This window comes from Chinchilla lanigera, unplaced genomic scaffold, assembly GCF_000276665.1.
Source record: "Chinchilla lanigera isolate Chin_1 unplaced genomic scaffold, ChiLan1.0 scaffold00023, whole genome shotgun sequence".
NCBI lineage: Eukaryota > Metazoa > Chordata > Mammalia > Rodentia > Chinchillidae > Chinchilla > Chinchilla lanigera.
This window is the reverse complement of record NW_004955424.1, coordinates 14,482,136-14,509,332: the sequence shown is the minus strand read 5'-3', so window position 1 is coordinate 14,509,332 and position 27,197 is coordinate 14,482,136. Positions and strand designations below refer to the sequence as shown.

The 27,197-nt window shown below is 45.6% G+C and overlaps 1 protein-coding gene across 3 annotated transcripts in view; it reads right to left on the bottom strand.

Annotated features, from left to right (window-relative positions):
• Positions 1–27,197, bottom strand: part of Add2 (adducin 2 (beta)) — a 106,535-nt gene that overhangs the window by 8,481 nt on the left and 70,857 nt on the right. For all 3 annotated transcript variants that reach the window (XM_013514748.1, XM_005385610.2, XM_005385611.2), the window contains exons 5-15: positions 26,051–26,202; positions 25,569–25,649; positions 22,204–22,353; positions 20,605–20,748; positions 18,640–18,738; positions 14,151–14,327; positions 10,156–10,413; positions 9,227–9,346; positions 8,367–8,456; positions 6,340–6,487; positions 4,888–5,013 (exon numbers count right to left, since the gene is read on the bottom strand). In XM_013514748.1, coding sequence (XP_013370202.1) covers positions 4,888–5,013; positions 6,340–6,487; positions 8,367–8,456; positions 9,227–9,346; positions 10,156–10,413; positions 14,151–14,327; positions 18,640–18,738; positions 20,605–20,748; positions 22,204–22,353; positions 25,569–25,649; positions 26,051–26,202 — 1,545 coding nt within the window. The remainder of the gene's footprint in view (positions 1–4,887; positions 5,014–6,339; positions 6,488–8,366; positions 8,457–9,226; positions 9,347–10,155; positions 10,414–14,150; positions 14,328–18,639; positions 18,739–20,604; positions 20,749–22,203; positions 22,354–25,568; positions 25,650–26,050; positions 26,203–27,197) is intronic.

The following is a 27,197-nucleotide window of genomic DNA, read 5'->3' as shown; positions in this document are numbered from 1 at the left end:
CTATGTCCCATGCTCCTGCCACTTCATTGCAGACCCTTACTGCAGGTACGTTCTCGGCTGCCACATTAGGATGTGTTTCTCAAGCTTCATGCTTGGTGCCATCCCTCTGAGATGACGCGGGGACTTGCCTCCTAGCTCCTAGCTCTAGGTTTCTGTGCAAGTGTCATTTTCTGAGCTGGTGGTGATGAGGATCCTCCCATCCTCACACTCTGGAGCTCTATCAGGCCTTCAGACTGACAATGAATTATACCGCTGGCTCTCCTGGTTCATCAGCTTGCAGAAACTCTGTCATGGGGCTTCTCAGGCTCCATAATCATGTGAGGTAATTCCCTAATCAGTGTCCTTTCATATATCTCTATATGCCTTATTGGTTCTGGTTCTCTGAAGAACCCTAACAAGTAACCTTCCAGCAATGCCCACTCCTCCAGAATCCTAGATATCAGTTTTGGACAGTCCACTCCACTCCTGTCTGCCAGTCCAAGTGCATATCTCTCTGAGGTCTGGCTCAAGCCACACTTTATCTGTGCAGCCCCCCTGACACTTGACAATGATCTGGCCCTCTTCTAAGCCTACTACTCACCTACTCATTTTACACCTACATGTGTCATTTGTCTTTAAAGAATCCATTTGTCACCTACCTAGACCACTTCAGACGGTAACTCTGTCTTCTACTTTTCTGACAGCCATCACCAAGTTCAATGACAACATGTTTGAGCCTTTTGCCAAGCAAGACCAGATGAAGGCTCAGCACAGGATGCCTTGCTTCTCCTCAACAGCTGGCTCTTCTATGTCCATGCATTGGGGTGAGGACATAGGAAAGGACTATGGACCTCACCCAACTGTAGGACCGAGACTACTGTTACTTGTGGTCTGCTGACATTTCAGGGTCAAACATATGACCACAGTGCCAGCCCCACAACTTAGAGAGGCTCTGTATTTGCATCAGGGGAGATGCCGGTGGGCCTGGAAGCAGGATTTGCTGACTTATTTCTGAATTCAAGGTCAGCCAGACTGACCATGATCTATATTCCAAATGGAGAACTGGTGACTGCCATGTACTGTTTTTACTTTCCTCCTGAAGTGGAATCTATACCATTGCACAGAGAATACAAAAGAAAGTTCATTAAAGGCTTTGGAAAAAAAAAATCTACGACTTATGCTGCCATAGGACTGAGTGGTCAGTAGCAACAGTCAAAAAATACATAAGGCACATCTTCAGGAGAAAGGAAGATCAGCAAACAGAACTGCCTGATCGCTGATCAAGCTACTAGTAGTGACCATGCAGAGAACTTTTCAATAGGGTTTCTGTCTTGATTTAAATACTCAAAAACTTGTGTCTGAAGGAATCACCCAAGGAGCTTGGGAAAATGTAGGCTCCAAGTCTTACCTTCACAATAGACTTTTGAAACATTGGGCAAAGAAATTTGTATTTTAAACAAGTCCTCAGATAATTCTAATACAAAACCCCCATTGGCCACACATTGGGAAATATGGATTTAGAATGAGATGTCTCTCTTCACATTTACCTCCCTCCCCAAGGACTGAGACAGCAAAGAAAGTAGAAGGGAAAGAAAGCAGAGCTTCCTGTAATCAGGTGTACAGAGTTACTCCCTGTAACTCCCACCTACCCACCATAGTTGGGACATAAAAGTTCTCCCAAGCACCCAAATATATTTTCAGTGTGTGGGGCAGCCATGTGCAAATATGGCACCTAGGAACCATGCCTCCAGTTATCCACATGCTTGTGTAATCCCTCCACACAGAGTGAAACCAGGCTGGCCCTTCGGCTCACTAGAACCACTAGAATACAGAAGTGTGGCACAGCCAGTCTCAGGCAAAAGACTTAAGGTCTAGTGTCTTCTGCTTCCTATGGCACCATGTGTAAAGTCCAACTACACCAATGGAAACATGTGGAAATGTCAGATGGAGAGGACCTGAGACCACATGGAGAATGCCTGAGACCAGAGAGAGATCCAGACCAATTCTCATGTCCCAGCCAAGCCCAGTCCACTTTCTGCTGCCTTGGCCAAGATGCTAGACATGTGAGTGCACCATGTTGGAAGCTCCAACCAGTCAAGTTCCTGGCTGACTGAAGTTCCAACTGACTCCCCCACATGGAGCAAAGGAACCACCAGGTCAAACCCAGCCAACTCCAGTCAATTCACAGAACTAATTTCCATAACACTAGTTCTTATTATGCACCATGACTGAATAACTATCTAGTGCTACAAACAAACCGTCATAAAACTTAGAGGTTTAAAACATCAAGTGATGTATTAGTTCTCACAATTCAGAGAAAATGGTACACAGCAACTAATTTATGTAAAGCACATAACAAGGTGTTTTTCTATTCCTTAGTTCATTTTATTTTGACAACAGTGCTGTGAGTTACCAAGAGCAAGAGGTGGTGTTAGTCCCTCATTCTGCAGTGTTAAGTGGCTTATTTGAGGTGAGTAAATTATTTAGGAGCAAAGCTGATTGTCTCTTGTCAAATACAGGGCTATTCCTTTGTAAGTTCGGCCAGTAACCCTGAGGGTTCATGGGCAGATAGAGTTAGCAGGGACAGGGGTTAGTCAGGAGCCGGTCCAAGAGAAGATGGCGCAGATGGCCAGATGTAAAGAAGAAGATTTGAAAGGGTCTCTTTCAGAGAGGCTGATGGGATGGGAGTCAGGGACACAGACGAAGAGTGACTAAGGTGACTCAGCGCAAGAGGGTTTCAGAGCAAAGTGATGAGTGGTTGGAAAAAAGCTACCCCTGATCTGATGGGTCAGCTAAAAATGAGAGTGCAGATGTTGCCCTGTGTGTGAGACCTGCCTACCCTGGGGAGCCGGCCAAAGTCACCCAGCCCTACCTCACCCTGGTCACTCCACACAGCTGCAGCTCAGACCTCATCATGCAGGTTCTGCTCCCTGATAGCCACACTTCCCGGCACAGTCTGTGGTGTAGGAAGTATCTTCAGGGAAGACCATAATTTTTCTAACACTGCAATCACAGTATGCCCCTCCAGGAGCATGGATTTAGACCCGAATAAATGAAGACTCCTGCCACAGCAGGCATGGTGGCAGGTCATGGGTAAAGAGTCATCCTATCCATCTCATACTCTACCTGCTCTCTGTCCCTTCAAGGAGATTATGATAGATGGTCACCTTTGTTCTACTCCCATGAGCCTCCTCTTCAGCCCCAGATTTCCTTCCTGTACTTGGTACACATGTCCTAAGATCAGGGCCTCTGCATTGCCTTATGTAATAGCTGGTCCCAAAGAGTATCTAGACTCTGACCTGCAGTCCTCGGAGAGGTCATGGGTACGTTAGAGGTGGCCATGCATAAGGAACAGGGACGAAGGTAAGCCCCTTAGGGCCATAAGCACGCTGCTGCAGACAGCACTGAGAGCCACTCCATTGTCCCTCATGGTAGGGGTTGATGCTTCTAGATGTGTGTGCCCCGTGTGCAGCTGTGTGTTTGTGCATGTGTGTGCCCTGTGTCTCTCACAAGAAAGCCTTGCCCATGCATGCTGCAGGTGGAATTGGTCATGAATTTTACATCTGGGAAACCTCCCAAAGATGGGGCTGTGAGCTGCAAAAGAAAAAACTGCGAGAAATACATTACCTTTGAACAACTCCTCCCTCCCCCACTGCAAGTGCTGGAGTGAGTAAACAGCCTCTCTATACTTACTACAGAGACAAGTATTCAGAATCGGAGGAAACTCCTTCGATGAAGGCACAAATGGGAAGAGAAAGGAAGACATTGTGGAGACAGGTTGACAACACAACACCACGATGAGACACACGAACACAAACGGTTGTGGTACATCCACTTGGGGCTGCAGCCTCAAGCAGATGGGTTTCCTCTGGCAATGGCAGACCTGTGCTCGAGTTAGCACTTGACTTATGGAGGGAGCTCAGGGTACAGATCTACCTGAATCCACCTATGTGGCCATTCTACCCAAGAGGGAAGAGATTCCGGCAGACCACCAAGGTGCTGCTTTCTGGATGGCCGTGCTGCCCTATCTACTAGGGACTCTCAGGGAGCCAGAAGAGGAGTGTTCATGTCCTGGAGTGATTTGGGGAGCTCACTAAAGACACTTTTATGAGTTAAGTAGTTAGGGACTATAATAGTATCATTGTCACCAAGTGTATATTCTTAATCATGGTCATAATTAGATCTTACATTTAAATTGTGCTTTTACTCTTTCAAAGTGCAATGGCACCTCCCTTATACATATAAGAACCTTAAATGGGGAAAATATTAGTAACTCCATTTCACACACAAGAAAACGGAGGCACAAAGGTTCTTTGATATGCTAAAATTAGCAATTCAGTTGGGCCTTGGAGTTTGCAATTACTGTCTCTGATAAAGCTATTCTTAACCTGGTCTACAATTTAGACTGCTGGAGAGATCTTAACAACTCCAGGCTGCCGTCCTTCCACTTAACTCAGGAAGGCTGGGTGTGAGATCCAGGCATCAGGATTTTTACAGCTTCTCAGGTGATTCCAATGTGCAGTTGAGGATGAGAAGGACATCAGCCTCACTCTGGGAAACACAGAGCCTCAGACCCCAGCCCACACCTCAAGGATCAGAATCTTCAGTTTAACAAGGTCCTCAGGTTTGTCTTGGCTGGAGGAGAGAAGGCTGGGGATCAAAAGGCTCAATCCTTGATTCACTTTTTGCTTAGCAGGGTGTGAGGTGTAAGATCTATTGTCATAGCTCCTGAGTGAAACAAACTGAAAACTGTTCAGATTTCCTAGAAACAGCAGAGAGGAAAGTGGTGGTGGTGTCAGCAGGGGAAGAAATAACACCTGTTGAAAGGTGGGTACCTGCCCTGCCTTCCACACTTGTCCAGCCTGCAGATGCTCCTCCCTCCCACCCAGTGTGCCTAGCTCCACTCACCCTCGGTGGACTTGGAAGGAGAGACTGCGGGGCTCTTCGTCTCTGTTTTTGTTGGACTCTGTGCTGGAGAAGCAGGTGCGGATTTTACAGGGGAGCCAGGCTCTTCTGTGGCAGTGTCCTTCTCGCCTGGAAATACATCAAGATGGGCAAAGAAAGTGAGCATGAAAAACAGTGTGTTTTTCTATTTGGTTCTCATTTCTGTTGGCTGATAATGAATCTTCTGGCTGTAGTTAGCTGCTCCTCCTGAGCCTTTTTCTCATTTCTGCTACTTCCTTGGGAAGGCAAATGGGAGAAGTAAACATGATGTTGTTTCCTGCATGGAAACAAATCTACTGGGGAGTATGGGAATGGAAAGATGGCAGGAAGAGTGGCCACATACATCCTGGCTCTGAAGAGGACCAGCCAGATACACACATCAAGGGCTGGGGATATAGCTCAGTGGCACGATGCCTGCCTGGCAAGCACGAGGTTGTGAGTTTGATTCCCGGTACCAAAAACAAAATAGATACATACATCAGTGGGTTAAAGTGGGGCCCCAAACAACCACTGACTCCCCTTAAATGCCAAGGATTTGTTTGCATGTAGCTAATTTATTAACTTAGATAATTTATAGTTTTTGTCCAAACAATTCCTAGGAATAAAAAGCACCATGCTCTTTTATTTTTCCAAATGGCACATCAGAACTCCGTGAAAGCCAGGAAGGTGGCTGACCCTGGGTGTGGGGAGGTGAGGGAGGAAGACCCTGCCCTGAATGAGAGCTTACCCTAGTGGACACAACCAAAAGCTGAGTTATGTGTCTCACACCGCAGCTGCTCTTGGAACAAAGAGGAGGGATGGCTTGTTTGGGGTGGACTGGGAAAGGTAACAGAGACTTTCCTAGCTGGAGGCGGATTTGAGATAGAGCCTGCAGTACTGATGATTTTGGAATAGGCTAGCTGAGGTGGAAAACAGTCCTAGGAAGGGACAAATGCATCAACCAGGGAATAGAAGTGACAATAGTCAGTATGAACATTTGGGAATCAACATGGGGATGGGCTGGACTGGGAGTCTCTGACATAAAGGAAAAAGGGATATAAAGGTGTCAGCTAGTGGACAAAGCTCTGACTCCAGGGTAAAAGGTTTACATTGGACCTGAGAGGTCATTAGTAATAATTATGATTATACCTTTCTTACTATAGCTAACATTTCTCTGTTATAGCCATACTTACAGGCATTATTGTAAGCACTTTACAAATATTAAATCTTTCATACTTAGATGAGAGGGTCAAATGATGTCATGAAGGCATTGTGAACTGTTAGGCAGAGAGCAACAGGGGGCAATATTGTGATCAACGGTGTTCTGCTAATAGGGACATTATTTGATGATGGGGCAGGAAGGTCCTCGCTGGGGAGTCCTGTACTTGCCCTCAACCCTGGGAAACTCTGAAGCCATGATGCCCCTGGGTTATTTACCATCCAGTTCTAGTTTCTTCCTCTCCACCTCTTTCTTGTACTCCTCCAGCTCCTGGTCAGTGAGTTGGCTGAAGGGGTTGGGTACCGTCTCCTCTGAATCATCTTTGGTATCCGCATCACCCTTGGACATCAGCTGGCTCTCTGTAGACTGAAAGTTAACCACAGAATGTGTGTCGCAGATGGGGCCTGGGCCTGAGATTCCTTTCAGACTCAGGTGGCTGCCAGCAGTCTTGCTAGGGATAGTGTGGCATGCAGCTCCTTGGAACCAGCTCAGGCCCTTGGGGTGGGGCTTGCTCATCCCTCCCCATTGCTACCTCATGCCCACACTCAGATTTTGCAACTGTTTAGATGTATACAGGGATCTACCCTTTACCCCTGAAATAAAATCAAAGGATGCTCCCAAGCAGAAGGAAGACACACATTTATTGCGATCCCTCTATGGATACTCCAAGCTGGTACTAATGCAAATACAGTTAGTGGCCCAACTCAGTCAGCCAAAGCCCAGCAAGCATAGCTTTGGCTTGAGCAAGCTTCAAGCCAGCCCCTCCCCACCACTGCCCCCCGCCCGGTCCCCAGCAGCAGTGCAAGCCACAACACACGGCATTAAGTCATCTGCAAAACACAGCAGCTTCGGCATTCTCAGTCCAAGCAGTTAGTCCTGTTTTGCACTCCGCCATAAATTACAAAGGGGCCAAGGTCCTGAGTCTCAGATCTTCAGCCTGCCTGCAATGCAGGTCCCTATGGGGACATTGGCAAAATCACTCCATTGCACCACCTCTGTGGGGCCCTTGGCCCTGGGGCACTGACCAGTTGGATTTTGTGTAAGCTTCAGGAACACTTTGGCACCTCTAGGCCAAAACAGACACTAAAATTCAAACTCCACTACCCCTTTTCTTAGTTGAGCATCCTTATTGTGACCTTTGAAAATGCAGTGAAAAGCTGAGGGGAAGCAAAGGAAAGTGAAGCCAAGAGAAGGGAAACCCTGAGTGGCCAGGTCTTCTGAGGATAGGCCCACCACCTCTTTTCAAAAAGGAGGCAGCAGCCAGCCTGCTATGAGGAACTACGGAGTCGAGAAGAATCCAAGATTAAGATCCAAGAAGGATTCCAAGGAGAGCACCAGGTATAAATGGCAGACTTGGTTTTTGACAGTTTTGCTCACTGTACTGACCTTTGACCTCCCTTAGAATCATGGGATATTTCTACCCTTGACTCTTTGGCACATCAGTGGGCTGAGTTGGGTGGGTGGGAGGTAGGTGTGTGGATATGATATTCACCCTTCTCCTGCCAGCAGACCCCTACCTTATGGGCTGCAGCCTGATCTAAAACTGTCATATCATCTTGGTATGCTCTGTGGAGAGCGACATTTTCCATACTTCTTCACTTTTTACTGCTAAAGAAAATGTCACACATGTTCATTGCTACCTTGCCACAAGCAGCGATGATTTTAACACGGCCAGGATTCTGAACTTCACTATTATTGCTAAGCACTAGACAAGACACCATCTATCTCACACACAAAAACAGTGGCTTTCTGCTATCTAACTCTAAGTGGGTTTGTGTGGGCAGCTAAGTGCCCTTCCCGGTATGTAGGAAACCCAGTCCTCTCTACATGCCCTTCTCTATGGGTCAGGAGCATCTTTTCAGAGCTCTGGCTGATGACGCTATAGTCACACACAGAGGTCAGAGACACTGGGGGCCAGAAACACCAGGCCCGGGCACCTGGGAGCCACCTGGTCTCTGCAGGGTACTAACAGGGGCCAAGTAGAGTCCATGGTAAAAGGGAGCTGGCCAGCAGCAATCCTGTAGGCAGGCTGGGCTGCAGCCCCCTGCCTGGTGCCCACAGGGAACAATTAGACACTGTCCTCCCAGAACCTCACAGCTTCCCTGTGAGGTGGACCTCCATTTTGCAGCAAAAGCACCAATGCCCAAGGTCACAGGGGAGGGTGGGCTTGGAGTCAGGGGTCCTGCTGAGAAGACCCAGACGGCAAACACGCTTCCCATCCAGCAGGGGGCGGCCTCTGCTGTACCGGACTTCGGCTCTTCTCAGCGATGACGCTTGCCAGGAGCTGGGACTGAGGTCCTGCTGACTTCACATCTTGTCGGTTTTGTTCTCGAATCTGTGTGGAAAGGGGGAAGGGCGGGTTTGGCCTCAGTGTGGAGAGTTTTCCAGAGGGCACGCTGAAGTTCACTGTGTCCTATGACTGGGTGGAGAACGGTCCTCCAGTGGCCCTTTACTATTCTAACACAACCTGTCTGCTCCTAGAGATGGTCCCCATGCCTGGTCCAGAGTAACTGCTTTGTTCATTCGAAACACCAGATTTCCACTTACCCTGAGGAGCCGTAAGACGGAAGAGGCCCATGAGATCCTTGAGGGAGGGTCTCATATTTTATTATTCCCAAGAAGGCCCTGAGAAATTTGCTTTAAATATACATTACTGGGATCACCCGCACCTCTCACGTCTAAATCCCGAGAGGAGGCTGGAGGTGGTAACCCCAGAATCTGAAAGGGACACTGAGTACTGTTCTGGGAGCTTCAGCCTACAGGGGGTGATCTGTTACAACTCCAATTTTAAGGTAATATTAGGGTATGAGTGAGTGAACTGTCAGGCATAAGTCCAGAGATACAGGCAAAATGTTTTGAAATCTTGAAAAGAAGCCAAAGGGAAAATTATAGAAAATTTATAACAACTCATTTAATGGGTGGTACTTTAGACATACATACTGTTATCTAGGACAGCATAGCTACAGCCCGTAGCACAGTGCCTGAGAAGAATGTGGTGCATAAAGAGTAGTGTCTTTCTCCCGTGACTGTTGGAGACTCAGCCCACATCTGCAGGACTTGAGAGCTCCTTGTAAAGAAGAGAGAGACAGGCAGCCACCACCTTACCTTGTTCCTCATTTCCAGCACTTCTTGAGGGTCAGTGTAGAGAGGCACAAATTGGTTTGGGTTTTCAATCCGGATCGGCATGCCACTGCTGGATTTCTCTACCTCATCAGCCTTCATCCACTATAAATACAAGGCCAGTGAGTGAGGCAAAGGAATAAAGCCACAGTCCTCTTGAGGGGTCCACCCATCGAGATCTGGGCCCACCAGCCTACACGGAAGGTCAACCAGGCTATTCATAGATATTCTCTCTTCTTGGGCTTTGTTAGTCTCCCAGGGTAGAGGTGGGTAAGAGATAACAGCCAATGAAGGCTCTCAAACCATAAAGAACATAGCAGAGCAGAACAGGGGTCAGATCTTTGGTAAGCGGTTTGGAGAGGTAACCACTGAAGTTTCAGTATCACGCAACTTGATTTAAGTTTTGAGAGTTTCATAGTATTTCATGTAGAGCTATTCTACTGCAGCAGTTACTTTTATGTTAATGAAAAATCAAATTGAGAGTCTATGCACATATGAGAGAGCAAGAGAGAGAGAGAGAAAGATAACTTAATACAAGTGACACTACCTCCCATCTCCTGGGTTTCATCAGATCTAGAGTCCAAATGTTGGATGCCCATCCCTGGAATTTCCCAGAAGCCCCCTCAAGACATGGGAGGAAGATGCAAAAACCAACTGCTCTTGGGTCTTGTGCTGCTGGGAGTGGCTCATCTGCCTGCCCTCTGGAGAAACTTCCCCCAGACCTAACAACTCTGAGCAGAGGTGCAAGAAAGAGGACCTGAGCAGCTGCTCCCAAGGGCCTAGAAGGGAGCCCTAAGAAGAAACTGCACAAAACTGTACGCAAGGAAGATTAGCTCTGTTCCCCTTGTAAAGCTGCTATGCCCACAAACGCAGCCTTTCCTTTCCTCCCAGGGCTGCCCTGGCTTCCCTCTTACCGTGGTCTTGGGCCGAGGGCTACCCATGCTCCTCTGGACCTCGTCTGCCACGTTGACCCTCAGGTAGGTATTGGGCGTGTTCAGCCAACGGGTCTTCTCCTTTTGCTGCTTCTGGGCGTGCTGTCGCAAGGCGGGCACTGGGGCACCATCCTCCTCAAACACAAAGGCCGTGACTGTGGCTGGGATCTCTACCTCACTTTTGTGTTTGGTTTTCTCCTGGACAAAGGGGTGGCGGTATGTGTAGCCTGTTCTGTATCCCTAAGATGGACAAAAATAGAACCATTAATAGTGGAAGAAAAAGGTCTGTAGATGCACACACTCACAAACATACACTTTGCCCCCTTTAAAGTACTCACTTTAAATCTCCATTGGACAATCTGCCTTGCTGCCCTTTTGGTATACTTCAGAACTGTCCCCTCCTACTGGTCTCCAACATGCCCACTGATCAGGACGGAGAGAATCCCTGTGTTCAGAACCTTGTGAACACAGACAAGCTCCTTATCTGCACAGAGACCCAAATTGCATCTGGTCCAGTGGTTCTCAACCCTGGCTTCCCACTGCAATCTCCAGAGGAGCTTTCAAAATAGTGATGTCTATCTGGCCATTACATCAGAGTTGCTGGCTTAACAGGATAATGGCTTAATTGGACATGGCATGGCCTGCATTGTAGGACTGTTAAAAGCATCCCTATTTCCCTCCTGGAACCCTGAAAGCTGACTCAAGAACTTCCTGGTCTCCTAAGGAAGACCATGTACACACACAAAGGCAGAGCTGACAGCTGTTCAGTGCGAGAACGAACACCCAGGAAGCATCTGCCAGAACAATACTCAATTCTTCCTGTCTTCTTTTTAAATTAAAATGGCAGTAAGGTATTATGCTGATTATAAAGAAAATACAGTTCCATGTATAAAAATTAAACAATATAGGAAAACATAAGGAAAAAGTGTGAACTTTATGCAAAACTCACCCCCAGACACAATTCTGAAAACTTTCCAGTCATCTCTGTGTAGGTATGTATACATTTTTCTATTGAGATGTTTAACTTTTTCACATTGATATCTAGTCTCTTTTCGCAGTGAGACTGTTAATCTTCAGCTGTTGGTTAATGTTGCAAATATTTACCTTATAATTTGTCTTTTAGCATTGTTTATAGTGGAGGAATGGTTTACAGAAATGCAAATGTGTGTGTGTGTATGTTACTGGCAGTTCAACTTGGGACCTTTTGTATTGAGCTACATCCCTAACCCTTTTTATTTTTATTTTTATTGTGAGGCAGGTTCTCATTAAATTGCCCAGGCTGCCCTTGAACTTGTAATACCCCTGCTGCAGCCTCCCAAGTCACTGGGATTACAGGCATGCACCACCAGACCGAACTTGAATTTTTAATGTAGTTGCATTTGTCAATATTTATCATCATGATTTCTAACTGTCTCACCATGCTTAACAAGGTCTTTTCCAGGAAAAGTGCACTGCAAATATAAATCGATGTTTTTTAATATCTCTCATTTTTCATGTAAAAATTTTGGAAAACTCAGGCTTTTATGTTGTTGGAAGGAATGAAGTAGCAATTTGCCTTTTTCTTTCCCAAATGGCTAGAGATCTATCTTTTCATTACTGATTTATAAAGTGCCTTCTTAACCTGTGTAACTTCTCATATATTTTGTGTCTGTTTCTCAATTCTCTAAGCTGTTGTATGGATTTGCTTGCCCATTCTATTACTAACACTTTATCACACTTCAGAATGGGGTGAAAATAGTAATCCCTACTTAGCTTCTTTCTGTAGCATTTTTCTAGCCACTTCTAATTTCATGTTGGAAGTACATTTTTTTAAATCTTTGTACCTTCCCTCATTTTTGAGAGAATTACACTCAGTTTGTAGACTGATTTTGGGGACCATGACTTCTTTACCTTGTTGGGGTTTTCTAACCAAGGATAAATTACAACTCTTCACTGATTTTCAGTTTTCTCCGATGTCTCTGGGTAAAGTTTCACAGTTTTCTTTAAGTGAAGTCTGCCTCATGTTTATGACTTTGCTTCACTTGCACATAGGCTTAATTTCTTTCATTATCATTACTATTATTTGCAGTTCTTGGGGTCAAACCCAGGGCCTCACATATCACACATGCTGGACAGGTGCTGTGCCACTAAGCTATACCTCCCAAACCCCGTTATATTTTCCAAGCAATTAATGCTAAGATACAAAGACTGATTTTTGTAAATATTTTGTATGCATTTTAGTATACTATTTTTATACATGTTTTCATAATTGACCATCTTAAAATATCTTCATTGCTTCTCATTTTTCAGTTGATTTTGGACTTATTAGGCATATAATAATAATCTTGTTTCATTTATAATATTTATACCTCTTTCGTATGTCCCACTGCCTAGATTGAGTTCCAATATTAATCCAGAGTGCTATTAATTAATAGTCTTAAGAACAGAAATAATTATTTTGTCTCAAAGTTTGAGGGAAATACTTTCACTGTTTCATTATTATATTGGCTATTGTTTTGGGAAAAGTCATTTTAATCATATAAAGTAAGTGTGCTGTTCCAGTTGATAGCTGTTATTTTTATAAATTGATGTTAAATTTTTGTCAAATTCTTTGATTACTTATTAACATGATCATAAAGTTTTTATCCTTTGAATCTTAAAAAGTTTATAATATTAAACCATCCTTGCATTCTAGGGATGAACCCTCAGTTACTGTGTAGTGTTAGTCTGATGTTGTGCTCAATATTACTTGCTAGTTTTTAAGAAGCATGTTTTTCAGTAGTAGAGATTGAACTCAGGCTCTTTGCATTCAGCTATATTCTCAGCCTTTGTTTTATTTTTTATTTTGAGATAGGGTCTCACTAAGTTGCCAGATTGGGCTTGAACTTGTTATCCTCTCACCTCAACCTCCTACAGTGCTGGGATTACAGACATGTGCCACCATATTTGGCTCAGACAGCATTTCTTTCATTAACACACAAAGTGTGATTAGTCTGAATGTGCTATAATTCTTAAAGCTTAATATCCTCTCTTTGATCTTCTCTGAAAGAATATAAAGAGCATCATAATTGTTTGTTTCTTAAAGGTTTGAAAGAATTCCTATATGAAATCAGATAGGCATGAGAATTCACTTAGGTGCCAGCACCTAAACAGTACACAGGAGTTGCATTGTCATTGTGGATTGTACCTTTCATTATTATAAAGTGAACCTCCTGATCTACCTGGTAATGAGATGAAGATAACTTAGAGGAAATGAAAGCAGGGAGAAAAGTATTAATTATTGCCATGACCTTTACATGATAAAGGGGGTAGAGGGTACCAGCAGTAAGGATTAGAAAAATGAACCAGATGGAAATGCTATGAAGCTAGATTTCATTTCATTTTTCTGAGCAATCTAAGACATAATCTCCTGCTACAATTAGCTCCTCATTGTATATGCTTCCCTTTTGTTCTTGAACTGTCTCCTCTAACATCTCACACTGTTAACTACTTAGCCTCTAGAAGGAAAAAGAATATCTAAAAAAACTTTGGTATTATTTAATGAACCAGCCTACATCTAGGCACATGCCAGTTCAATTTCTTACATGATTGTTTATTTATTGCAATAGGGTGTTATCATGAAGCTGCTGCCCATGAATAAGGAAACTAGTAATATTATATACTTTCTACACAAAAATCAAGAGATTAGAAAGAAAGACAGGGCTAACTACATAAGAGGCATGAATTAAGCCCCAATATAAGAGAGACTATGGGTATAAAAATCTCTACATGTCATGGAAGTACTGGATCACTACTTCTCACAGAGCACTCTGCAAAGATGACATCCACAGCAACTAGAATGAATGCAAGTTCTAAATCAAACTCCCCATCAATGAGGTCTTCAACAACTGAATCAAAGTGTTGGCAGGTTTTCTGCCCACCTAATACCTTCTACTGTCTGCATTCCAGAGGCTAAGTCTTCCTGGATTGGCCTGGAAAGGCGATGGCAGGGGACTTACCAGGTTGTCCAGCATCCTCATGAGGGCCTCAAACTCGTGCTCGCCTAGCCGGCTCTTCTGCATGGGTCCAAAGGTGCTCCCGGCCCACTGCACAGAGCCCACCTCATGGGGCCGGTGCTTCTCCTGCTCCAGGAGAATGAGGTTCTCTACTCCCCCAGCACTGGATAGAGCTGACACCTGCAACAAGGAGAGCCACAGCCCATATGTACACAGGACCCCACCTTCACCTGTGCCCCTGCTTGAAGTGGGACCACAGGAGCTACAAATGAGAACTTAGAAGCCAGAAACAAGTGGTAAACTGATGAGATTACTATGAAGCAGCCCTGAGCAGGACTTAAATTAACCAGCTGGCTTTTCATGTTTACCTGTGAGCCTGTCCAAGGCCTAAGTTCCTTGTCTGGAGATGGGTGGTGGACTCATAGTAAGTGAACCTCTGTGAGGCACTGATCTCTACTGAGGCCTGTAATGATGGATGAAGCTGGAAAGCCTCAAAAGATAAGGCAAGATTACAGCCAAGGACACGTGGATCCAACCTGAACTAGATGAAGGCTGTAGCCTCAGGCATATCACTCCTGGGTGGATTAACTTAATAACTTACTTGGAGAAGTCCTTGAGTGGTTCTGCCCTTCTTGAGCACTCCCCTCCCTTCTTCTGATAACTAAATAAATACAGGCCAACCAGAGAAGGTCTTGGTCTTAGCCCTGAGAGAATTTCGAATTCTGTGAGAGGACTTTGATCCTCCTGGAGCTCTAAAATAATTTCTTTCATCTCTTTTTATTTAGCCTTCCCCATACACTCATTTAGGAGATTGTGGACATGATCAGCCCGCAATAACTAAGGGATATTATTAACCTGATAGGAAACTGAGGAAAAGCCACCCAAAACTTGTTGGGCATGCACCCATTTCCAGGAGTAAGGTATTAGTCTTTCCTTTCCTAATCTCAGCTCTTAGAGAACAGAGAAAAGAAAGAAATAGTAAGTGTTAAACCCTAAGAATAAAAGGATACAGAGGACTGAAAAGCTACTTAGGATAGAGACCAATATAGATTTGTGATTGTTTCTGGGAAGAGAGTGAGGGAGGATGAAATTAGAAAAGGCTCCAAAGAAGACTTCAGTTCTTGTGTATAACATTTCTTGGGGAGGAAAAATATTTGAAGAAAAAGGGTATTAATATACGTTAAATCTATGTAGTGGCTGTCTATTATGTTCCTCTCTATATTTTTCTGTATGTTTGAAATCTTTTTAAGTTTCTTAAAATAAATAGGGTGGTTTCTAGGCCAATGAAATTTGAGTATAACCTGATGGGAAGGGTTTACAGGTCTAAAACAAAACCACACCCCACTCTCTGTGGTAGTATTGCCCAGACAAAAAAGCCCAGAAAAAGGAGACAGAGAAAATGTTGACAATACACAGCTAGGCACTGTATAGGGTTAGACAGCTTTCACCCAGGAACATGGAGTGTCTGTTCCATGGCCAAAGCCCTATAGGAGGATGGAGATGGCCACAGGCAGTGAATTTGGAATAATAGGACACGACAGATATACATGCAGCAGGGAATTTTAGAATAATTCTTAAAAATCATTCATTTAACTAATTTTATTTTCCAATTGCATGCTTGCCTAAGAATACATTCTTTTGACTCTAAATATGCAGCACTCATATATAATGAGTTAGGATTTAGCTTTCCGGATAAATTCGGCTACAGAGAGAGAGAGAGCGGCTCTTGGATAGTCTCACTAGAGTGAGCTAGGTGGTCTGCACTAACCCATTCGCCCACCTGAGTAAGACTGGATCTCTCATGTAAGCTTGCTATTCCAGGGGAGCTGCTCTAATTATATACACTTGCAATTATTTGGTGCTTTTGTGTTAGTTATTTCTTACTGAAGACTAAAGATCCATTTAGCCTGCTGACAAACACAGGCCTATGAACTCATGAAGATCTAGACAGTCCATAGTGTGCCATATTTACCATGCTTAATAGACATCCCTGTGCTGCTTCTTGGAGGTCAGCCAGGCAACCTCCCCAGGAGAACCCTATCACCCTGAGAAGAGGCAGAAGCAAGAAGGTTTTCCACACCCTTCTCACCTAAGACACCTGTCCACATGACTATTCCCACTGATCCTGCTCTGGAGAGACAGTGCAAGGCAGCGTATGAAGGCATGAACTTGGGTGCCAATCTACCTGGATTTCTACCTGGTTTTGCTACTTCCTGTGTAATTTGGGACAGTTATTTACCATCTGTGTGCCTCCCGTTTCCTCATTTGTAAAATGAAAATAGTAGTATCTACCTTGTGAGGAGTCTTCAAGATAATGGTTGTAAAGCACTTAGAAGAGCCCCTGGTGCCTAAGGAGTGCCCCACGAATGTTGCTAGTAAATGAATGAGATGCAGCTCCCCCGAGACTGGTCATTAATGGAGAAGGAGAAGGGAGGCAATTGTTCATAATCTTGTAAGAGCTGCCTCCTCCCAGCACCCTCTTCCTCCACTGGTTTCCATGGTGATGGGTAGCAGATGGAAAAGAATTGCCTGTGCATCTTTCCATCTGCCTGTGAGCAGAGCAGGGAGCTGCCTTTCTCAGCTAGGAATGACCCAGTTTCCTGGAACCCCAAATTGATGGAGAGCAAAGAAAGCACGGGCCCCAGGAGAACTGAACAGGCACTCAGCCTTGAACCACAGACATGACCACAGCCACGTCTGCTTGTTTGCCAATGTCACTGAGGGAGAAAACGAGGCCCACAGTGGAAACAGGGCTTCAGTGATGGTCATTCCGCCCAAAATGACCCAGGTGTGACCCAACGACACCTGCAGCTTGCTGCTATGTGTGCTATTCATGTCCTGATCCACCACCCTCTGGTCTAATCTTCTAAAGCATCTTCTCGCTCTGTTCCTGCCTCCAGAAGTCTCTCTACCCACCAGCTGACAAAAAATACATTGGGGCTTTCCTGTGGGCTAGATGACTGCACTGCCCGAGGTACATTAACAAGGTCACATCAAACCCATCCTAAAAAGTAAGTGACAGCAGCCGGGGGGTTGTCAGGGACAGCAGCCAGCAGCTCTGCCCTTCGATTGCAGATGGCCACTCTGGTTTTGATTAAATTACCCAATGTCCACTGCTGGGGTCAAGAGTCTGGGAGTGGGAGGCACACAGGTCTCTCTCGCCATCCATTTTTAGGGCTGGGCTGTCTTTGAAATGAGATGAGGTTTCTCTGTGAGCTAGTTGCTCAGGAAAGCCACTTCTCCAGAGGCAGATGGAGAGCAGTGCGGGTTAGGAAGGGAAGGTGGCTTCTCTTTGTTGCAGAGGCTCTGGGGGGTTCTGCCAACCAGTCAGTGGTCAGAGCTTGGGACAGTTTCCTTGGCTGGGGGGTACCACATCAGAGAGGCACCACCTGTGCCCTGTGCCCGCCTGCCTATGGTCTCCACTTCTGCCCACTGCTGCTAGGGGTTGGAGGTTGGTCTTACCTCACTCCCTCCAACACCTCTATGGGCTTCACAACTGTCTTGGCAACACAGTCCTCTAAAAACTGTTGGAAGGGGACCCATGGGAGCCTCTTCCAGCAAGGTACTAGCCTCTACCACTCTTTCCTCAGAAGGCTCAGAGACACCCAACAAAAGAGCCCAGCAAAGGGCTGAGACATCCTGCAGCGATAGATCTCTCCTGCTGTGAACTGAGTCCTAAAAATACTACCTATCACTCTTCTCTCTGAAAAGCCTGGTCATACCAGTCCTCTGGCCCCACCAGTCCTCTGGCCCCCATGTCTACAGTTGAGAAAAACTGGATCTCAAAGAGCAAATGCCCTACCCAAGGACACACAGCTGGAGCTGGTGATGATGGAGCCCAGTCAGCCTGGGAACAAGTCCTCCAGGGCTAACCAAGGTCCCTTCTCACTGTGACCACCTGTCCACACTGAGTGTGTGTGTGGCTGATCCAGTGAGCAGACTACCTGGTGAGCTCCCTGGACATCGCTTTAGGATGCCTACCTGTTCGGGTTGCCAGGTCACCACTCCAAATGGCCAGCCCCACACTTCTCTTTCCAGATTTGACTATGGCATTGACTTTTGTAAAACCCCTCCCCCCACTCATTCCAATCTGTTACAAAGAAATAAATGAAGCCTACCTGTGTCTCCACTGGACACAGCCAGGTGTAGCAGGCATACCCAGGTAATATGTGAGCCTGGTAAGGACTTCATGTGTCCTATGGCAGTTTCTCCCCACCTAACTGATGAGCCCAAGTAACTCTGTCTGGGCTCTGAGCTCCCAGAGCTGGGTGGGGGTCCTCAGAAAATGGTGATAAATTTTTCTGAGCCATGGAACTGACTTTAAGTGTGACATTTCTGAAGTGTAAGGTGATGCCAAAGCAGGGAAATAGGGCAGGAACTCTAGAAGATCAGGCTCAAAGGTGTCCCTGACTCACAATCAGTAGGGCCACCACTGTTACCCAGACTTCATCAGAGCCAACTCCCAGGCCCAGTTCCCAAAGGACTTGCTCACCTGAACCTCACATGCGGCCTGCAGGTGGAAGACCTTGTAAAATGCCTCCTCTACGGTGTCACCTAGAGCAACCACTCCATGGTTTCTTAGCACCAGGATCTGTGGAGGAGGAAATAGCCAATTAAACCCCAAGCCTGTGAAAAGTACTTAAGAGAGAGAGATTTTGCATTTTATTTAGATGATTTCCATATCCAATCCTACAGCTCCTCCACCAAGTTCTTATTCCTTATTCCTAACAAACATCCCAATGTGTTTGACATGTGATTTTAACTAAGGCATCCACCCTAAGAAACTGAAGAGGTTTTTTGTTTTTTTTTTTTTTTAAACTGAGACCATCTAGCCTGACTGATTGCTTCTGGCAATGCCTGAGTTTTTAGGCCTGGGAGAACTTCTAATTGTGAAAAATTGGTGTGAATGAAATTATTTGATGCCTAATGCAAAAGTCAAACCTTAAAAACAAGCTTTTGCCCCTGACTTTACTAATTTGGGAGTCAAAACTCAAGAGGGCGGTTCTATGAGAGATGGTTTTCCAGAAACAGGTGAGTCACATCACCTCTGTTGACCTCCAATTTTCCTTCATAAACTTAGTGAGGCCCTGCCAGGTTCAAGATCACACAGTTCTAGGAAAGGCCTTCTAATTGAACTGATCTTATAGATCAGGAAGTAGAACTCTAACTAGAGGCCTGCCCTGACTAATTAGAGGCAAAATCTGAACTAGAACTTAGGGCTTCTCACTAATGGTGCAATGTTTCTGACCTTGCCAGGGCCAGGTGGGGAAGGAAACCAGAAACAAATTCATACCAATAGCACAACTCCCCAAAGGCTAAACATCCCTTCCTGGAAACTTCCCTTGGTTGGTTTTAGCCTCCAGAACTCTCTGGAACCAGACAATGCCCAATATGGGATCTAAAACACAGATTCATGTGTCAGACGCATCCTTACAGAGCCTACGTAGGCTGAGGCCTCATGGCTGTCAACACCACATCTCTCTTATTACAAAAGAGCTGAAGGTTATTCCTTTCAAGGACCAGAGAAATGGAAACAGACAATGACTCTGACCCACAGACAACATTGGAAACAACAAATACCCCCTCTTATAGTACTTCATAGATTTGGACACCACACCCCTCTGCTGGCATTGCTAATGACACTTTGGAGGGTGTTGGGAGATTGATGGGGCTTCTCACTCAAGTTAGAGCTGGGGAGATGGGGACACAACAGAAAGTGAGCTGGGCAGTGAGTGCCTTGCCAGGATGGCAGCAAACAACCAACCCAGGCTCCATTTTGAAACCCTCCCATACCAACGTGACTATCCCCACGTACATGCTGTTACAAGGCTTGGACTTATGCCAAGCAATAAGAAAGTCCTATTTTTCTCCAGCAAGTTGGCAATAAATAAATGAATAAACAAATGTGATAAAACTCAAGTCTAGGGAGACTGCAGGAGAATAGTATTCTCTATATTGGGAAAAGGGAAACAATCTTTGTGGGGGGGCACAAAGGAATTTCTTCTAAGGAAATCACCTCAAGCACGCACAGACTTGGTTCAAAGGATTTTTATGAATGTTGTTTATACTAACAGAAAATTCAGAAGGCAGGGGACCTGCTACGTCTGAACGTAGAGGTCTCTTCAGGAAAACGGCGGCACTGCCATTCACATAATGAGACATAATTTAATAATTTAAAATAATGACAGAAAAAAATAATAACATACAAATGTGTCTACTATATATTGCTAAGGGAAAGGAAGAGCTTATTTTATGATTCCAGTTATATAAACATATGTGAACTTACTAGGGGTGTGTACCAAAATCTCAGAGCAGTGACAGAGAGATTTTTCCTTTTCTTTCTTTTTAAAAAAACTATCTGCAACATCTAAACATTCTCCAAGGAACACATGTCACTTCTGTGACACCAGCTTCTGACAGCCACTCCAGAGCATCCTCCCAGAAGGGCCAAGCAAACCTTGCAGGTGGGTCCAAGGCACTTCTGCAGGTTGACACGATCGGCTTCCTGCTCCATTTCCCCATTGAAGTCGTAATAGGCCATGTCCCCCACCAGCAGGGCATTGTGGGAGACAGGCAGGAGGCCCCACTTCATGGCTGACACCTGTAGAGAGACAGTGCAGTGGGTGGTACCTACAGCCTCCATCCTCCCAGCATATCTGGTCTTCCTGGTAGCAGCAAGGCCAGCTCCACTCAGAGGTCCATGGAGTTGGAAGAAGACGAGAAAGGCCTTGGCCTCCTTCTCCACCTGCTTGGGGCTGCTTTCATGCAGAGGGCTATAATGTCTTTCTATCAGTTTTCATACCAGGATGCCAGCAGTTAGAATGGCTGAGAAGAATGTACTGAAGGAAGCCGCTGTGGCCCTGCTGCTGCTTTACTCTTGCCTTGTGATGCTGGCAAGAGGCAGGTGTGGTGCAGTTTGTACCAGGCTGGGGTGAGCAGGGGCAAGGTCCCCTGGGAGGGGTCACTGGAGCCCCTCAGCCTTGGTTTTAGTGTAGAAATACCATGTCTCCTTGCTTTAATAGAAAAGACCACTGGGAAACCCCAACTTAAGGTCCTGGGGCAGTATACTGGCCAGGAAATAAGGTTGTAACCCACACCCTGACCTCTTATGAAAGCACAGAGCATGGGAAGGCTTAGCAGGGACCTTGCCCTCCTTCCCTCGTTCTGCCCATGATCCTACAGAGATCCCTGCTCAGCACCGATACACCATCAAGTCAGTTCAAATTCTGGAAGCTCTGAGCATTCACAACTGGTTTGTGTCACTGAGAAAACACCCTCGTCAGAAATCTGTCTGCCCCAGTCGGTATGTGGTTTGGGGGCCAGTAGGATGGGGTGAGGGTTGGGCAATGCCTGAACTTCTGGTCTACTATCTACTGCACAGTACTTAGGTGCACATGGAGAGATAACTAGAGACTCCTGCAGGACAACCTAATCCTTGAGCATTTTCCTTCCACCTTCCCTTGGTTTTACATGCTCTGTTCCAGCTCTCAGAGACTGTAAGGTATAGAAAGTCGAGGCAGCACAGTTTTCTGCCTACTTGATAACCTCTGTCAATATTTCTCCTCCCAGGCTGGGTATGGTGATGCACACCTGTAATCCCAGCATTCGGGAGGCAGAAAGATCGCCACAGGTTTGAAACCAGCCTGGCCTACATAGCAAGTTCAAGGCCATCCTAAACTACGTAGAAAAACCCTGTCTCAAAAACAGAAAAAAGTATTTCTCCGCCCAGAACCTGGGCTGTGTCTAGGCAGGTGCAGTCTGCACCCCAAAATCCTTGACTTAAGTAGACACTCAGAAGGCACAGTCCCTTGGGTGGGTGTGCCAGCCTGTGTGTGTAGCAGGTCGGAGGATGCAGTGAAACAGATGTTCTACATCTTACCTTATATCAAGACTGTGGTAGTTAGAAAGAAGATAAGGGGTTCCTGCATTGGGAATTTTCTCTCCTCACCTTAGTCTGAGTTCCAGAACTTTCTAGACCATTTTCAATAAGACTGCTTCTGGGGAGAATCTTAGAGAAATGGGTCCCCTGGGTCTGGCCAGGAGGGCACACACTCACCGCTGCCGTGGCTGGTGTGTGCAGATGGATGACGCACCGCACGTCTGGCCTGGCTGCATAGATGGCTGAGTGCAGACAGAAGCCCGTGGTGTCCACCGGAAAGCAGCTGCTGCCCTTCTCTACCACCTCTCCCAGGATGTTCACCTTGATCTGGACCAGGAAAGAAGAGGGACTCAGAGGAACAGGGTGGGAAGGGGCCCAACACTCACCACCCATGTCCAGGCCTCATTCCAGACACCAGAAGCTAGGCTTGGTGTAGGGGGACAATGACCTGGGTCCTGTGCTCAGTAAGAGTAATCACAAGGGTTACAGGTGACTATAATGTAGCAGGGATAACTCTAGAGCAGAGTTTCTCAAACCTCACTGAACACACGAATCCCTGGAGGTCCTGTCAATGCAGATGACTCAGGGGAGAGTCTGAATTTCTGTCAGCTTCCCAACTGATACCCGTGCTGTGGTCCACGTTGAATTGCAAGGAACTATAAGAGAGTCATTCACAGAATTCTCTAGAAGCAGGGAGGAGGAGTCTTTAACCCAGCAGACTAGGAGGATCAGAAGCCTTCCCAAAGGAAGTCATGCCTAAGTGAGCTTTTTCATTTTCTGAAAACTTAAAAACCATACACAAAGAGAACAGTATACTGAACACCCACTGACCAATTACCCAGAAGCTAGGTCTTAAAGGACAAATAGAAGGAAATCACAGCTTTATCATCTGCTTCTGACTCCAAGAGAGAGTATGTGTTAACAGCTAAAAAAAAAAATCACACAGTCATATGTAAGTATGTGTGTGTACACACACATGTGCAAGAAAGAACAAGAAACAGAGCAAGATGGTGGCTGGCAGCTGCCCATGGCAGTCCCCACCTAACATAAACAGTTTCACAGAAGACCAACATCAGAGGTTGCTATGACTGTGTGTGATACAGGAAAAAATGCAAAAAAGAAATCAAGTGCCAGGACATACAGTACTTAGTGAGTGGAGCACAGGTTGGATTTTACCCTCTCCTCTCTCATCAGCCAGGTTCCTCTGTACAGTACACAAGCTGCACAGCCATTCACAAATCATGTCTCAACACCGGCAACTTCACTGTACAACTGCAGAAATGAACAACAGCCCCCTTTCCTGGTTAACAGGAGGGAGCGTTCCTGTGTTACCAATGACAGCTAAAGCTTTGCTCCATATCCTGGCCTCCTGGACAAAAACTGGTAAATTACCCAATCTCAGAATCACTGTTGCATTTTAATAGTCCATACTCCACAGCCATGCCTCCTAAAATCAGTGAACATAGAAAATCAGTGAACATAGAAAATCAGTGAACATAGAAAAAACAATTCCTGAAACAAGGTCCTCCTGATATTCTTACTAAACACATGCCCCAATTCCCCAGGTATAATTTCCCTGCACTTAATCTAATTCAGTGACTACAGTTATTCTCTGGACGTTAATAAGCTAGATTATAGTTTCTAAAAATCACTACTGCAACTGTGGTTCTAAAAACTAAAGAACCCCTGACATTCTGAATCTAGCACACAGAGCAGTTCCATAAATTGCCCACCCCTATGCGTCCCAGAAAGCCCTAACAGACAAGATGGGGACCAAAGGAAGGACATAGGCCCACAAGTATCAGTAAGATGTAAAACAAATTCCCTCTTGAGCAGTTCTATTAGAAGTGAATTTTACAAAATGAACATGACTTCCAAGTGACTTGATCCCTGAAATTGGAAGCAATTCTCTTGCCTCAGGCACCTGAGGGTCTGATGGTAGCTTTTGGTTTCTCTGCAGCTCAGCTGTTCACTTTCTCAGATGTGTGGCCAGTCAGAATTTCCTCTCTGGGATGATCCCTCTCTAATCTCATGTATTCCTTATTTCATCCTTGCACATGTGATCTATTGTCAGTCAAGAATCTTTACAGCCTAACCCATACAGTGCCTTTACAGATAAGAAAACAAATACTCTCTCTGAGGACAGGCCCAGGGACACAGAATGCTGTCACTGCAAATTTGAAAAAGAAGCCGAGTGCCAGGACATACAGTACTTAGTGAGCGGAGCACCGGTTGGATTTTATCCTCTCCTCTCTTTCTCATCAGCAAGGTTCCTCTGCACAGTGCACAAGCTGCACAGCCATACACAGCAGAACTCAGTCTATACACGTATTCTAAGTCTCTCATGCCCATAACCCTCAGAGCTGTATCTTAAAACTAAATCTCTCCCAAATTTCCAAACCACATCTCCAAGTGACTTCCTCCTGAATGTCCAACCAGCTTCTCAACCTAGATCCTAATTCCCGACCCAGCTGACCACCAGGCCCAGTGAACACACAGGACCAAATTTTGTTTTTTTTTGTTTTTTTTTTTTTTTTGGTTTTTTCTCCGGTACCGGGAACCAAACTCATGACCTTGCGCTTGCCAGGCAGGCGCTTTTTGCCGCTGAGCTAAATCCCCAGCCCCCTAGGACCAAATTTTGTTTCTCAGCTTAGTATAAATGGATTAAATGGTGGTCTTGATGCCATTTGGTATCCACACCTCTGTCAGAGTGATCTTTGTATAATGGTAAATGATCTCCTCACTCTCCTGCTTATAATACTTCAGTGGCTCTATATGTCCAGCAGAATAAAGTAAAAAAAATGCTATACCACCTCTCTGGGTACCAGTATCCTTCCCCCCAATAAAGTGGATTTGGCCATCCTTGAGGTCCTCCCCAGCCTGGATATCTGTAGCTTTGTCACCATAGTCTCTGGACTTGAGTCCTTGGACTCTGCACTTGCACACATCCTCAGTGTGGCAGCAGCCCCTGGGGTGGTGTCCTCCTCTTCCAGGTGCCTGAGATGGCACAGCAACCACCTCTGTCCATGCAATTGAGAAGGATTGGTCCCTTTCTGCTTCTGAGATAGTTCTTCCCACGGCCTTCCTCCTTCCACCCAGAAATCTTTTCTGATCTGCACTACTTTCTAGAAGTCTCCTCCTACCCCACCTAAAAGGACCAGCACTGAGAGGGACCTAGAAGCAATCTCTAATGGCTCAGTACCAGACGAATCTTGCAGGGCTTTGACTCTTGTTCTAATGTATCTCTCATCCAAGCAGGCCCGAACTCCCACGTTCATGGTGCAGTCCCGGGCTTAGCCCCCTGGGCTGTTTCCTCTCCCACTCCCTCTTGTCATGCTTGCCTGCACCTTGCATTTAATCTCTTGGTTACACTGTTCTCTGAGAGCTTAGTTTGTTCCAAGTGTCTTCTCTGCCCCACTAGACTGTGAGCTGCACAAGGAACAGGACAACAGTGGCTAATTTGTAGATGACCTATCACTGTAGGAGCAGAAGTTCTGCTATCTCAAAAAGGAGTGGGCAATGGGACAGTAGGTAATACTCACCAGGCTGGATGCCGTGACTTCACTGCAGGAAACTCCCTTAGGGCTTATCAGGAAGTGGTCCTGCTCCTTGCTGACTCTCAACTGGAGGAGAGACACACATTCTCAGGGACAAAGAGGGAGATGGAACATTTTCAAGGACACTGTATTTGAATCCCTTCTCTTCCTGAATTTACTGTGTTCAAATCTTCCTCCAATGAATCTTTCTCTCTTCCCTTACCATTAAGAGATGAAGAGGATTTGATCTTTATTTGGAGCTGGGGAAATGGAGCTACAAGAGGAATCTTGAAATCGTCAAGAAATGCCCTAGATAAAGGATCCAGGAGTTCCTGCTCCCCATCTAAAGAAGTAAAGTTTTTATTTTAGTGGCCACAATAGTTAGAAATCTTAGAAGAGTTCATTGCATTTCGGCCAAAGGCCACCAACAGTGCTATGGCCATGCCAAGGGTCAGGAATTCTCCCACCGGATCTGGTGCTCTCCTCACCGTGACATAGGTGTCGCTCAACTGGGCCCAGCCGTAGAGGTCCAGGAGTCGGTAGACACTGCTGATCTTGCATCGCATGAGCCGCTCTCCCTTGGCCAGGTTCAGGGAGTCAGCAGTGTGGAGGTCATTGATTGGTGTCATCATGGAGAAGTCTGCAGGGGACAGCACCAGGGACAGTGCTGCTCACTCAAGTTCAGGAGCTTCCCTCAGCTATGACCACCCCATTCCTTGCTCTAGGCCTCTCCAAAGTCTCACTGGCACTATGACTGCACACGAAGAATTGCTGCACAGGGAATTCAATACTTTCACCCTTACCCAGTAAAGAAAATCCATAGAATGGATATCTGTGCTCAATAAAGTCCTCTGCTAATTTGAGTAAGCCTGGCATTGCTTTTGGTCAAAAATCATAGCAAAACTCAGGTTCACAGAATGAAGTATTCGTGGAATGCTAAGATTACCTACCATAAATCCTGAAGATGGACATTGAATAAAGCAATAACAAATTTCTGAGTAGAAATAAAGGTATATTTCATCAGTTAGTTCTGTTAAGGAAGTTACTAATCATGAGACTAGCCATTGATCAGGTTGTTTTAACTATTCCATGCAATACAATTTTTCTGTGATTTTGAAAGATGGCAAATAGAGAACCAAGTCAGCCAGGAAGTAGATCTGTCAACTTCTCCTGAGTTATTTTTAGGAACCATAAACCCCTGAAGTCAGGGTTTGCTGAAGGGCCTGCAGTTTCCAGCAGGGCATGTCTGCTCCTCCTTGCAGGCAGTCCCTTGGTTATGTGATGGATCTTTTAGGAAATTTTGGAAGGAAGGTGGAAAGAACTTGGAATGAGGCCTCAATTTTTGATAGTCTTATTCTCAGGACACCCAAAAGTTCTAGGATTTGAAGTCGTGTCTATTCCAGTAGCATGACCAGGTCTTTGGAAGGAAGAAGAAGGCATTTGAGAATCCACCCCCACATTCAGATTAATCAGTGTCTAGGAACCAATAAAAAAATCAATAAGAAAGGATTCTAGCTTAAAATGATATCTGGCTGAGAGCCTCCTGATGTTGCCTCTCCCAGCTCCCTGCTAAAATCTTTAATGGATTAAAAGGCTCTTTGGAAGCTTTTGGCATCTCTGTAAACCTCTCTGCTA